The 14,811-nt window shown below is 44.5% G+C and overlaps 1 protein-coding gene across 4 annotated transcripts; it reads right to left on the bottom strand.

Moving 5' to 3' along the window:
- Window positions 1–14,184, bottom strand: LOC117875238 (glutathione S-transferase 3-like). 4 transcript variants are annotated; one of them, XM_034766350.1, is made up of 7 exons: window positions 13,980–14,152; window positions 12,585–12,683; window positions 9,092–9,146; window positions 7,771–7,903; window positions 6,721–6,862; window positions 5,960–6,091; window positions 1–350 (listed from the first exon to the last, which is right to left on the bottom strand). In XM_034766350.1, the coding sequence occupies exons 2-7, from the start codon at window positions 12,669–12,671 to the stop codon at window positions 228–230; spliced, it is 672 nt and encodes a 223-aa protein (XP_034622241.1). In that variant the 5' UTR covers window positions 12,672–12,683; window positions 13,980–14,152; the 3' UTR covers window positions 1–227. The 4 variants fall into 4 exon arrangements, with proteins under 4 accessions (XP_034622241.1, XP_034622243.1, XP_034622244.1 ...); XM_034766351.1 differs by lacking the exon at window positions 1–350 and adding an exon at window positions 2,718–5,577 and having other exon boundaries at window positions 13,980–14,184; XM_034766352.1 differs by lacking the exon at window positions 12,585–12,683 and having other exon boundaries at window positions 13,980–14,145.
- Window positions 14,185–14,811: the final 627 nt, after the last annotated feature.

Below are 14,811 nucleotides of genomic sequence, written 5' to 3'. Positions count from 1 at the left end.
TTTACTTCACAGGGAGACATTTATTTCACCTGAATACATTCTCTTCAGATTACTACCTTTTGATTGAATGCCATACTTCAGTGCACATGCACTTATTTCCTGAACTGCTTCCTAATTCCTATTTTTTGGTACTCATACCATAACCAAAACACTTGATTTCTCTGAGCGTTACATCTGTGTCTGCTAATGCTGAGTGAAAATCTTTATTGCTGTTATTTTAACTCTTTTTATAATTGCAGAACTTTATTCACAGTCTCTACAATTCTGTCATCGGGTTCGGTCCTCCTTTGGCTTCCAGGCTGCAGAAATTTCTTAATTGTAGGGAGGTTACTTATTCTTGCTTTAAAAGCCTAAAATAAAGCGAACAGAGAAACAAAGAGTGAGGAGTCCTCCTGTCCCTATATCTGGCCTGATGCCTCCTCCCTCTTTTGAGTAAACAAAGACAGGAATACATCAGGACTATAGGAGCCCCCTTTGGGACCCCAAAGATCATGTACTGATGTAGGCATCACTCCTGCAACTGCATCCATACAGAGGTATCCCTATAGTCCTGTGTAGCTACATTTACTTCAGTGGGGTTCCATGATGTGCAAAGGTCCACCCAAGTGGATTCTGTTGCTCTATTGGGCACATGCTCATATATTTCAGCTTTGAAGCCAATCATTTTATATAAAATATTGTCAGCCCAGCAGAAAAACTTTGACCATCAAGCCATCTATGCAAAAGTAAAAAAGTTTTGAAACATAGTAGGCCCTGAATATAGATTTATATTTGTTTTCAGGTTAATTCTACTTAAATCCATTTCCTCTGCACTGCATTTTATTGGGGTAACCTTATTGACATCATTTATCATAAATGCTAATGGACTGTGAACTTACACTGCCTGGTGGAGTCACTCTGGTTTTCAATATGCCATTTTCTAAAATATGCAGTTAGATATATATAAAGATATAAAGCCAATATTGCTTAGCACTACACAGCTTTTCAAACTATTGATCTCCAAGCATTTTACAAAGATGAGTAAGTATTTTACAGATGGAGAAACTGAATATGACAATTTGGAGATAGCGTGCCATGCTGTACCTCAAAATGGCATCCTGTAACCCCCATATTTATCATTTGTATATCATTATGATATTTCATATAAAGCATGCCATGTAAGATATCATATGCAAGGTCATGATCTGCTGAAACCCGTTGTTTTGTCCAAATATGTTTATCATTAGTGTGTATAATGTTAAGACATTGTGCTGTATGGTTGTTACTGAAATCTGCTGTAAATTTGCTAGTGACATACAAAGAATCCCTGTGCAGGTAGATATTGACCTCCCACTAATCAACTGTATGATTCAACTATGCAAACACCACACAATGGGAACTGCTTGATCACTGTGACTTGGGAACTGCCTGATAACTGTGACTCAGCAAAACCCACATGCCTGGGCTAGTGTCTGCCAGTGTAGGGATATAAAAGAAGGTACTAACAGTGATTCCCCCAAGTGACAGTGACCCCCTCATAATTTGTCCCTCCACACTTTAAAATCCAACAGTTTCACCAAGTACAAAAATCTCTTGGGTCTTCTGTTAAAACTTGTAAGCTACTGTCTGTAGTAACCATTGATTATATCTATCCTGTGAAAGATACTTTACTACTATGTAAAACTTACAAACAAGTTAACTAACTTTGTTCTTGAAGTAATTGATACAAGGTAAACAAACACTATAAGCCGTTAAGTGACTTTCACTTCATTCAACGGCTCCTAGGACAGACCCCCACCCTCTGTGATTAAAGGGCCGGGAGTCTCAAATGAATTAGCACACACCCTGAAAGTGGTGGAGACAGTAAATTGAAATATGGTTAAGGTATGGAATGTATGCTGATGAATGCTTGATATACATGGATGGTTAGGGAGGTGCCAGTCTAGAAAGGGAGTATCCATCGGCCGAAGAATGTGTCAAGTGGATGACCAGAAAACCCCCAGACGGTAAACTGGGATCCACCCCATCACCTGGAAGGATGAGAAACACAAACTTTGGACAGTGTAGAGCCACCAGGAATGTGCCATCTGCTGATTGAGTCAGCAACAGCAGGATGAAACAGCTCCCATAGACTAACATAGGAATTAATTCCTATAAGAATGGACTCTAAAGACTGATAACTTTGAGTCTCTGGTTCTGCTGCCAGCCTCCGGGAGCATCGGCTCCATCCTCATGACCAAGATACCTGGCCGGTAACTTGGCATGAGCAACTTCTAGGCTGGTAACTATAACACCTATACAGAACTTGAATGAATGATTGTGTAAATGAATCTCTCTCTCTCTATATATATATATGTGTGTGTGTGTGTGTGTATAAGAAATAAGAGTCAAACAATGTTGTTTACTTTTATCTTTTGCTTTATCAGTATATTTACAATAAATGTGGCATCTTTGCCTTATCCCTCTTAATAAGATCCTGCTGGTTTTTATTCTATTGGTATAACACCAAGCACATGGGCCCAGGGTATTGCAGCACTCTGTGCCTCAAAACAGCAACCTGGAACTCCCATATTCACCACTGTCATATAATTATCATAGAATCATAGAATCATAGAATATCAGAGTTGGAAGGGACCTCAAGAGGTCATCTAGTCCAACCCCCTGCTCATTATGATATGTTTTAAACAAAATATGCCTTGTGAGGTATCATTTTAAAAGTCTTCATCTGTTGACCATTAATATCTTGTTGGATTATATGTGTTATCATTGTATGTGAAATGATGAAGTTTTGCTATGTGTGTGTTACTGAAATACTGTATGTTGAGAGGTTGGGAACACCCACAACCAGCCTTTCATGTACTACAGTGGAGGAGCCAGACACGCTGATGGCTCATCAAAGGGAATCCACACTCCCAAGGGTCATCCTAGGAGCTGTATACAATGGAGACTTCTCAAAGATAGCACATAGACAATGGAGAATGCTTGACCAATGGAGGTGGACGGACCCCTATGTCACAAGCAAAGGCTCTTTCCAGCAAGCTGGAAGAAACTATAAAAGAGAGGAAGTGACATAATCACTTGGCCTCATTGCCCCCACAACTCCACACCTGGAAACACATCTGGAGGACAAAGACTGAAAGGGGGAAGGTGGTCCCGGGCTGGAGGAGAATTCCAGCCTGTGTATTGACGATCTGTAACCAGCTTGTACTATATCAAGGGGACACTCCGCTTGATTCAAATCCTGTTAGTTTATAGAACTTAGATTGTGTGCTTATTTTTATTTTCTTTGGTAACCTTCTCTATCCATCATGCCTACCACTTATAATCACTTAAAATCCATCTTTCTGTAGTTAATAAACCTGTTTTATGTTTTACCTAAAACAGTGTATTTTGCTGGAAGCACTTGGGAAACCTCAGCTCAAGAACAAAAATTTCTGCCTGTCCTCTCCACATTGAGTGGGGGCGGACTGGGTTATAAATGTATACTGGTCAGGCTTCTGCTAAACAGAAAGGCTTGGTGGATCACTGCCGCAGGCTCACAGACATTAATGGTGGTCTGGGAAAGTTCACGATGCTAGGATCAATCAGTTATTCTGGAAGACCTGGTTTATCCCTGGATGCCATGGCTAATGAAGCCATACACAGGCTGTTTGGACAGAAGGAAGGAACATTTTAACTATCACCTGAATAGTTGCAGAATGGTAGTCAAGGATTTGTTTGGACTTTTGAAACTGAGCTCAAAGTACAACAGTAAGAAAAATGTCACATACAACAAGTGCGAGGTGATGGTGCATAAAGTTAAAGAGGAGTAAAAGCCTTGCCTCTGATTCTTCTTGTCCACCTAAGTTCTGGGGTTTAGTTAATATATGGAGATATACCTATCTCATAGAACTGGAAGGGACCCTGAAAGGTCATCAAGTCCAGCCCCTTGCCTTCACTAGCAGGACCAAGTACTGATTTTGCCCCTGATCCCTAAGTGGCCCCCTCAAAGACTGAACTCACAACCCTGGGTTTAGCAGGCCAATGCTCAAACCACTGAGCTAATCCTTCCCCCCCCCCACCCTTGGCTCAAAATTCTCAGGGACTTTGCAGGGCTCAAAAGAGCTGAGCCGCCATGTGCTAGTGCTCTCTGTGCTTAGAAGCTGGATCTGAGAGGTCAATGGGAACCACTAGGAGCACTGCTGTGGGGATGTGGAGGTTAGAAGTTGCTGAAGGTCCCAGTAGCCAGCATTATCTAGGGGCTGAAGGGCATGTCTGGTTCCCAATTTAAGGGACTGAAGGGCCTGCTGGCCTAGAAAAGCATGTTTTGTAGAAGAGATTCTGGCTCAGGCTAGCATCCATGACTTGCCTCTGCATCTCTCTGTCTTTTTCCATGCTCTCCTTCACCATGGTGATGCTGGCCTTGGCTACTGCTACAATCTCTTGGGAGAGCTGCATTTCTTTCTCCCTCTGTGTCCTTATGTACAGCCTCCACCTCTCAGCCAGCCTGGTTTCCCCTGTGACTCTGTCATGAGTTCTGCAAATGTCTCATCGCAAATCTTTCTTTTTGGTCCCTTCAGGTTGATCAGCCTCTCAGCAGTACATAGAGGCCCTGTCCTTAATAGTCTGGCTGTTGCAGGTGGGAGCAGGGGGAAAAACCCCATCACTTATTATTCATATCCCAGACAAGTCATGATAGCTTTTTTTAGTATGTATATGTGACCTTGCTTCCCTGAGCTGACTTTGCTTCCCATCTCTGAGCTTCCCCCAAGAATGAGAAGTGGTCTGTGTATACAAAGGGTGCTGGGTGTATTTGGATTTCAATCTACTGTATCTGCTTTCATGCTGTTCGGTTGGGTGGTGTGGTATGGTTGGCGTATGTTCTGGGTTTGTTTTTGAAGATAGTTATGGGGAGCAAGCTAGACAGTAATCCTCTCTACATCCCTCTTAGGTGGTCCTTATTCTTGATGATGTTATGCCGAGGCTGGTGAGTAGGAGGCAAAGAATGGTCTTAGTCCAAAAAGCAAAGAGCAGAAGCGAGATTCCTGGTGAATAAATATGCAGTTTTAGTCTCCCCCCCCCCCCCCCAGAAGCGGTACAGAAGTGGAAGGGCTTGCAAACTATACCAGGAGGCACGGGTGTTTGGCTATTCCCTATAATGTGCAAAACAAAATTGAGCTATTTCTCAGTCTTAACTTGTACTATATTTCCCCTACAGGCATGGAGAAAGTGCAGAGAAAAATAGATAGGTTCCTACAATGATTTTCAGCTACAATGAATATTACAGGGCATTTGTACCTCAGTGGGGAGCAGCATCACTTGTGTCTTGACCAGGTGTGCCGTGTGCACTTATACCTCATGTAAAGTACGAAAAATAACCAAATTTCTCTTCCTGTAAGCATTGGCTCAATCACTACACAGATCTAGAGGTCTTGGAAGCACATGGGAGTCAGCAGTCAGATCCAATCACAACAGACTCTTGTCCATCCAAAGAGTGGGTCTCAGCCAGGTTGTGATGCTGATGCTCAACGAGATGAACACGACTTATCCAAGGACACAGTGAGTCAGTGGTAGATTTGGGAATAGACACAAGATCTTCTGAATCTGCTGCCCATGCATCTTTGTAGGGAGATAGAAGGGGCTTAGGATAGTATACCGTGTACTTGGGTGCACACTGTAATCTGTGAGGGGACTGATATGTGGGGTGAGGGCAGGCATACTGCTTAAAGTGTAGGTAACTGCATTCTTGGTTATAGTGGAGATAAGTTACCAGGGCACAATTCAGAACTGCCAGGCCAGGGATCAGACCTCATTGCCTCTTACAAGCAGCACTGCTGAGTTTAATATTGCATTACAATTTGTGAAATGTGCGTAAATTATTGTGCTAAATAAATAGCCATATTAAAACTGAAAGCATGGCATATCACTGCTCAACGGGCATCTTGGGAAGTCTGGGAGTGTGTGTGTCATATTACTTGTTGATCTGCCCACCTAAAATTACCTGTAATAGAGGAAATTCTGAGAGAGCAGTGGGCTCATACTCTTCAATCATTAAAATGGATTCAAGTACTTGTACGTCTGCCCTGCTGAGTTGGTTGCCAACAAGAAAATCTTGTCCATGAGCTTTTAAAACCTATATATGAGAAAAAAATATATATATATTTTGGGCACAAATAGGCCACACATTGGAAAAATAGAAACCACTAAACAGTCTGACGTTTTCAAAGCAAATTCATTTAACATCTGTTTCATTTGGGGAAATTATATATATAAACCAGGACAGCAAAACTACCATACTAGTTGCATTGAGTGAAAAAATCCATCAGTCTTTATATGGGTCCCTTTTCCACAAAAAGATCCATATGAATGAGCTACTGCATTCTGGACTATGTGCAGGAATAGGGGTCCATCCATACAGACCCAGTTTCAGGACTGGGGCCCAAGTCATCATGCAGAAGAAAAGGCACCTCACTCTCTCATGAGACAGAAAAGTCATATGAATATACATGGCTGATGGCAGGTGGAAGACATCAAAGCCATTGCAACTGCTTTTTGTCCTCCTTTCCTCCTCTTTATTCAATGGTTTATGGCCCCATTTTACAGATGGGGACACATCAGCAGAGAGAGATGCCTAAGAGAACACTTGATTTAAAAAAAAAAAAAAAATAGGATCTAATGTAAAAAACAAAAACTCACTTACACCCCCTCCCCCTCCTTCCCACCCTCTGTCCCACTATTGCAATGTTCGTAGCTGCCATATACCTTCTCATACACTGGGAAGTATCTGTTGGTTGCCCTCTGAATCATTAAGGCAAAATTCTTCTCCTTTTCCTCAGGAGATGAGAAAGGGTAAAGCATGATCATTTCATTCAGGTCCATTGTTCCTTCAACATACATATCAATCCTGCCATAAAAATGGTAATTGAAGAAATGTCAATGATTAATTTACTAAGTCATTCTACTGCATGATGCTACAATGCCTGTATATGAAGGCCATACCCAAGCAGCAGAGCATCTGTCACCTGGGGAGTGAATCTCTGTCTGCAAGGGGGTGGGGAAGGAATGGCAAAGCTCAGATTTTTGAATGAGCTTTCCCAAACTAAATAGTTTTTTAAAAATTGTGGGGAAAGGGGGAGAGAGAGAGAGAGATTCTGAAGGTTGAATATCCTTGTTTAAAAGAATAATTACAAAACCTGCCCCAATACAGCAGTAATGAGCTCAAAAAAAAAAAAAAAACTGGTGGATAGAGGCTACAGCCCCAGGCCTGCCACTCATTGTGTGCGAGTGCACTGGTTCATCTTCTTGGAGCTCATGAAGTAAATGGAGCCCTGCCTGGGCTCAGAAGTCTGCCCATAGGTCCTGATCCTGCAATCCATTACACATCTCAGAAAATCACTTCAGTTTGGAATAAATTTGTACATAGCTGCTCTAACTTTCCTATCGTCATTTTGGAAATGGCTGGAAGGGGATGTGACAGGCCTCCTCGGAACAGGCACATAATAACAGAAATGGTTCACTTTAGAGGAGGGAGTAAAAGTTATTTGTATATTGATAGACTTTCCAGAGGAATGGCAAGTTAGATGGTCCAGTTCAGAAAAGATCCTATCAGAAATCAGCCTGCATCTAAAGACTAAATCAAATATATAAAAAAGATAATTGGAAGGATGATTTCATTTCCATAGAAATGAGAGAGTCCTCATTTTTGTTAAATGAAAACTTTGTATTCAAATTCATTTTCAAATAAGTATTTTTCATTTTATCTAAAGCAGCTTTTAAAACAATACTATGGTACAGTCTGTTACAGTACAGTACAGTGCTCTCTCCTTCAGGTCCTTCCCATAGAGGTTGTGTTTCCCTGCTATGTAGTTGAGAATGGCTCTGGTCTGCACCATCTTCATTCCGTCAATTTCTACCATGGGCACTTCTTGAAACAGCAGGGATCCATCTTTGGAAAGGAAAAGAAATTGAGTCATTTAGTTCCTGTAAACTGTCTGATCATTGCCCTCAGATTGAGATAAATGACATTTCTTCAGCTGCCACTTAGACCATTGTCTTGGAGTGTATTGATCCCTGAACCTAAAATTCTACAGAATTTTTCACAGACCCATAAAATGCACGCCAGTGCTAGCTTTTGCATTAGACTCTATCAGAAAAGGATCAATAAGGGATATAAACAGCTGTGTAGCCACACAGCTACCAACCAGCAGCCTGTCTGGAAATTGAGATACTTAACTTATTTTTTCTGAAGTCAACTTCCACATACTTTAACTAAACTGCTTCCAAATCAAAGCTTCTTTTTTGTGACAGAAGAGTAGGAATGTCATGTTGTAAAATGCATTTTTCAACCTAATCACTCCCTTGCAGAGCTTAACCTATAACTATCCCCTAACTCTCTTTTAGAGATTCACCAGAAGAGATGCAGATGTGATTCGGTTAACTGTGGGGCCCCCATCAAGTTATAAGGAGACCTATATATTTATATATACATTTAATATAAGATAGAGGTGTCCTACAAAACATAGAACATTATGTTGTGAGAGTGCCACTAAATAATGACACTTTGCAATGTGACAGTGCTATACTATTGTGTCATAGCAGTGGTGGGCAACCTGCGGGCTGCACGCAGCCCGTCAGGGTAATCCGCTGGCAGGCCGCCAGACAGTTTGTTTACATTTGCATGGCCGCCCGCAGCTCCCAGTGGCCGCCGTTCACTGTTCCCGGCCAACGGGAGCTGCGGGAAGTGATGTGGGCCGCAGGGTCATGCTGGCCACAGCTTCCCGCAGCTCCCATTGTCCGGGAAAGGCGAACCGCAGCCACTGGGAGCTGCAGGCGGCCGTGCAAATGTAAACAAACTGTCTGGTGGCCTGCCAGTGGATTACCCTGACAGGCTGCGTGCGGTCTGCAGGCCGCAAGTTACCCACCACTGGTCTATAATATATCTGTGCTGCTTATTTCACCTCTTAAAACCAGCTCTGGTTTTGGATATGTAGATCCACACTTTTGCAGGACAGCAAAATAGTAGTGGATCAAATGTGTGACACAGAAGCTGCTTGTCAGCCCTTCCAACTCCAACTATATGACTCCAGAGAGCAGAACCTAAGGGGAGAATTTAGCTGTTATTCTGCAGGCTTACCCTGAAGTAACTTTTCATATTGTTTTCTTGTTTCCAAATATTCAGCTTCTTCAAACTGGAAAACAAAGGGACAAGAGGAACTAGATAGTTATATCTCAGAAATCATAAGTGAAGATTTTAGTTAGGGGATATTTGCTTAATAGCTTCTCATAAAGGGGTTAATATAGGAGACACATCCCAAAATATCCAACGTGAGAAGAGAAGGATCTAATGAGGCAGTGAATGACCTAAATAAAAGTTTGTGCTGCTATTACTCTGTACCCCACTTGATCTCATCAGGTTCATTACCTCAAACTCAAAGATGGCTAAGATCCCCTTGGAAGCACAGAACAATTCATGGGACTCAGGGATCATCAGAATGTTTGACACTGTCAGTACAATCCCTGCGGTTATACTGTGCAGCTAAACACCTTAGGGGTCTGTTAGCATAAAAACTGATGGTAAGTGGTATCATATTTTAGCAGCAGCCATCCAAGCTTCTTTTCTGTTATCATGTTTAACAGATAGACGAACATAATTCTGTGTAAGAATTTTTCACAAGCTTACTTGGAAACTAATATCCGCTAACATCCAGTTATGTAAGCCTTGCTGGGTGCTGTTAGCACAGTGACTAAGGAGAAAGTGTGGAAAGCAGAATGTACACTAAACTACTCCTAGGGGAATTCTGCACCAAAAAATTAAAAATTCTGTGCACAATATTTTAAAATTCAGCATATTTTGTCAAAATAATGCAATATAATCACTCTGGTTTCAATTATTTTGGTAATTTATTTAAACTACAATACAATGGATGAAGAATGGGAGTAGGGAGCATTGGAGGAAATCCCCAACCCCCCTTTCCTAATAGTAATGTAGCTAGGTTTGACCCTTTATTTCTAGTTATTAGTCAACTAATATATGCAGCCATATACTCGTGTTACATCATAGGCAACTGAAGAGAAAGTGAGGGCTGGGGAATCAAACTCACAATTTATATTGGCTACTGACCATCTCCAGAAAGATTTGATAGGAAAGTTTTTCAGTCCAAAAATTTAGACCAGTTTTAATCACTAAAGCACCATAAGCATTTATAAGGCCATACTGTCCTTTACACCACTTTGGCAATGTAAAGGGACCTTAAAACTTTTACACCTGTTTTATACTTGTGAAAGAATTCAAAAAGACAATGGGAACAATTCACTAAGCAGGCAGGCTGCTACATTCTGCTCTGCCCGAGGGGACAGAGCCTGCCCCATGCCTACCTCCTCAGAAACATCCCAAAGCCCTGCCCCTCCACGCCGAATGTGCTGCAATAGTGTGCGAGAGGGCCAGAGTGTGTCTCTCTCTCTCTCTCACACACATGGCTGGCCGGTGGTGATTTATGTCTAAACCGGCTGTTCTGGGCACCCAAACCAACCTGCCTGCGCTGCTGGGGAGGGGCAGGTGACCACTCTTGCAGCTTCCCTTTGCTTCCCCATCAGAAGTCATTTTTCTGCGGGGAAGCAAAGAAATCTGTGGGAGACATGAATTCTACGCATGCGCAGTGGCACAAAATTCCCCCAGGAGTACTAATCCCCGGGTTTTTCCTGCCTTATGGGACAAATATGACCTTGTAGCTAGGGCCCAGGAATAAGAGTTGGGAGATCTGGATTCTACTGGCTCTGGCAGAAACATCCTGTATGATCTCAGGCAAGTGATCAGGAAACGGTGATACAGGGTATATCTACACTGCAAAAAATCCCTCTGTCAGTGAGTCTCAGAGCTCAGGTCAACTGTTTCAGGCTCATGGAGCTCACGCTGCAGGGCTTAATATAGCAGTGTAGACATTCCTGCTTGGGCTGTAATCTTGGGCTCTGAAACTTGGCGAGGGGGGGAGGGTCTTGGAGCCCAGACTCCACCCTGAGCCTGAATGTCTACACTGCTATTTTTAGTCCCCTAGCATGAGCCCTTCAAGCCCAAGTCGTTTACCTGGGCTCTGAGACTTCCTGCCATGGGTCTCGTTTTTGCTGTGTATACATACCCAATGATGCCTGCCTACCAACCTGACTGTTCTGGGAGTCTGGATTTGCTGATGTTTGTGAAGCACTTTGAGATCCTTGGGTGGAGGCAAGGCCAGGGCAACCATTAGGCAAACTAGGCGGCTGCCTAGGGTGCCAAGTGGTTGGTGGGTGGACAAAAGCGTGCTCTGGGGCGGCGGTGGAGTGGATGTGAGCTGGGGCGGGGAGGTGCGGGGAGGGCCGATTGCAGCAAGTAAGGAGGGGGCAGCACACAGGGGACCCACTCCCCGCCCCAGTTCATCTCTGCTCCACCTCCTCCCCTGAGCACGCCGCCCCGCTCTGCTTCTCTCCCTCCCAGGCTTGCCGCGCCAAACAGCTGATTGGCGTCGCAAGCCTGGGAGGCAGAAGGGGCGCAGCAACGGCGTGGTCAGGGAGGGGGAGGAGCAGAGGTGATCTGGGGTGGGGAGCTGCCGCACGGCTCCCCGGGCCAGGGGGGGGCGCCTCAGGGCGGGGGGGGGAGCTGCCACAGGGCTCCCGGAGGGGGCACAGCAGAGGTGAGCTGGGGTGGGGAATTGCCAAGGGGGTGCGCCTCAGGGCAGAGGTGAGCTGGGGAGCTGCCACACGGCTCCCTGGGCCGGGCAGGGGTGGGTGAGGAGCTGTCACGGGGGGCACTTCAGGGTGAAAGCAGGTGCAGGGAGCTGCCGCAGGGCTCAGGGAGGGCACAAGTGGAAGTTTCACCTAGGGCGCAAAACATCCTTGCACTGGCCCTGGGTGGAGGGTGCTTTAGAACAGGGGTTCCCAAACTTTTTCCCTGAGGCCCACTTGTACAGCTGCAATATGTACTGTGGCCCACTATTAACACGCGACTGTCAGGGAGAGAGACACCGTGAGAGGTGTGTGCCTTCTTTAGCAGCCTTCTCAGTGCCTTGAGCTGGTCACCTGGCACCCCCTGCCCAGGTACAAGGGAAGGGCTCTCAGACTGCCAGAGGCAGGCACTCGGGTCGGGCCCAGCCGTTACCTTCATGGTCTCAATCACAGCATTGTCCAGGCAGAAACAGAGCGGTACCGCTGAGCCCCAGATTTTGGGAATGGCCACAAACCCTCCAGCCTCCTCCAGTCACACTGGAAGCTGCCGCCTCTTGGGGCCAGCCCCTTCTCCTCACCCTCCACCCACCAGCTTCGCTTCGCCCTTTGCCACCTGCCAGGGTGCTGGGCTTCTCCAACCCTGGGAGGGGGTCATCGCCAGCTGCCACTCCACCAATGTATACAGTTTGGGGGGCAATGCCACCCCCCCATACCCTTCCATCTCCAGCCATGGCAGACCACCTTTGGGCTTCAGCCCACAGTTTGGGAACCTCTGGTATAGAAGTCTTATTCTGTGTACCTAGGGGCACATGATCACTCATGTCCTGCTGGGTTCGGAACTGTGGATTGAGCTTCAATGAGTTAAAACTTGGAAAAATCTTTCAATCAAACAATCTTTATGAGATATCTTAATTAATACATTATGAACAAACCTCAACCCCAGCTGTTGCCAAAAGCCATCTTATCGTTTCCATTCGGCCTCTTCCATTAAAGTAGTAAAGCTTGGGTTTTGTAGCCATGATTTTGATTTCCTGACACAGAAAGCAAGGAAAAACATTTTGCACAGTTCTAAAAAATTTTTTCAGTTGTCCACAGATCAAAGCAGAACTTTTTTATGTGAATTTGTTTTGGGAGAATGTTAGAGGTTGTGAGCTTATATTTAAAATTTCCCAATACTGCCTTATAAAGCATACCCAAAAATCACCTCTGTGGCTTAATGAATATTATTGCAAGGGGGGAAAAATGATGTGCAAAGGGAGCCTGATTCTGGCTTATTGTGCACTGCTTGGAAGATGCCAAATTAGTCCTACCTGCTTGCAGAAGTAAAGCCTAATGCCAAAGTTTTCAAACTTACGTGCCTAAGAGTAGATATCCAAATAAACACCCTGTTGTTTTATTCAACTACAGCTGCCAGTGCTCAGAAACTTTGAACTATCAGCTAGTATATTATTGCCCGTACTTTCCTATGCTTCACGTCATTTTTGACATACATAGTAACAAATCATGTAGATAGTAGTAGCAGAATATTCTTCCAGTAACTATGCAATATAAAAATAATATCACTGATTGTAAACCAAGGCAGTAATTGTGTAGTTAATTGTAGCTGGGGGTATGGAAGAAGAGGGGTCGCAAAAGCAAACAATGCCCTCCCTTTCCTTTTAAGATACTCGCTAGCTGTTCATTTAGTTTAGGCATTGACGGGTTATTTCCTGTCTCTTAAAGTTTTCCAAATGCTGAAATGGGCCAGACTCGTTTTAAATAGAGCTGCGCTCTAATATGGCCTCCTCACTGTATCTTTGCCAGCAGCTGTTTTCTTTGGCAAGATTTCAGTGACAAAAACGAAGCCTTAATAAAGTAGTTCTGCAGCATTCGGTGAAAATGGCAAGTGCATTTCCTCTGACCAACACCCAGGAGTCAAGGAGCAGAGGGGGAGGGGATTTTTGTAGATCTGATCGCTGTAGCTAGCTTTTACTGCTGTCTGTCTGTCAGTCTCACACATTCTGCCTGATGCACTCAGAGAAAGCAGACCCTCAGTTCCTGGCTTCCCTTCCAGTTCACTCTCACTTGCTCATCTCTTGTCTCCCCCTTTGCTCTGTCCTTGCTCAGCAAACTAAACGCTGCCTCCCTTCTCCGAGATTCCTTCCTGCTTTCCTCTCCCCACTTCTAACCCTTGGACTTTCTTCCCTTCCCAAGGAGGCTGTGAGCAGACTGCGAGCAATCAGACTGCCTTTGCTGCAAGTAAGGAAATTAGCACAACCTGCTGCTCCATTCATGCCCAACAGGTTAGAATTTAAGGAAATTGGCTGCATGTACACCTCAGTACAAACCCGTTCCAACTTGTGGCTCTCTCAGCTGTTTTCCTTCTTAAACGAAATATGCTTTCAAGTTATGAGATTGTAGTTCCATCTCCTGACTCCATACAGCTTTACATAGGTTAGTATGCAGAATCAGGAAACCCCGGTGGCAGCTGGGTATTCTGCAAGCCTGCCGGGGCTGGAACAGTTTCAGTCCCATGGGGAAGCCTCCAGTGGTAGTAGGAGGCACTGCACTCTGAAGAAGTGAGGTTTTTACCTACGAAAGCTTATGCCCAAATAAATCTGTTAGTCTTTAAGGTGCCACCAGACTCCTTGTTGTTTTTGCTCTCTGAGGTGATCAGCCCCAGTGCAGCTCACTTACCCTATTGCCAGCTCAGGTGATTTTATAATGAGTCTCATGATATTTGGTATTTGTCTTAAAGCCCCAGCTCTGCAGTGAGGTAATTCTGTGAGAGTCTCAGCTTTCATTTACAAAATCCAAGAAAACAGAAAACAAACAAGCCCCCGCACCCTCCCCCCAGCCAACCAAACCAACTAAACAATGGTAAGTTTCCTCATGGGTGTAGAAAAAAGCTTGAGAATATGAACCCATGCTGTGCTGTAGAAGTATTCACCCGGAGTGGGTTCTCCCTCTGCTGCCTTCCCTCAGAAGTTCTGCCAGTTAGGAAAAGCTTTTATTCCACTGAGGGCTCCACAGAAGTGTCAGGAGATGGGCTAAATCAGAACACCCCATGCTGCCTACATTTGGGGCTACCCTGACCCCGTGTGCCCTGGGTGAAGGCTGCTGCTTTGCACTGCCACTACCTCTTCCCCCCTCCTTGGATTGTATGTCCCCAGGAAGGCA

This window comes from Trachemys scripta, chromosome 3 (assembly GCF_013100865.1).
Source record: "Trachemys scripta elegans isolate TJP31775 chromosome 3, CAS_Tse_1.0, whole genome shotgun sequence".
Taxonomy (NCBI): Eukaryota; Metazoa; Chordata; order Testudines; family Emydidae; genus Trachemys; species Trachemys scripta.
This window is presented reverse-complemented; position numbering and strand designations above follow the sequence as displayed.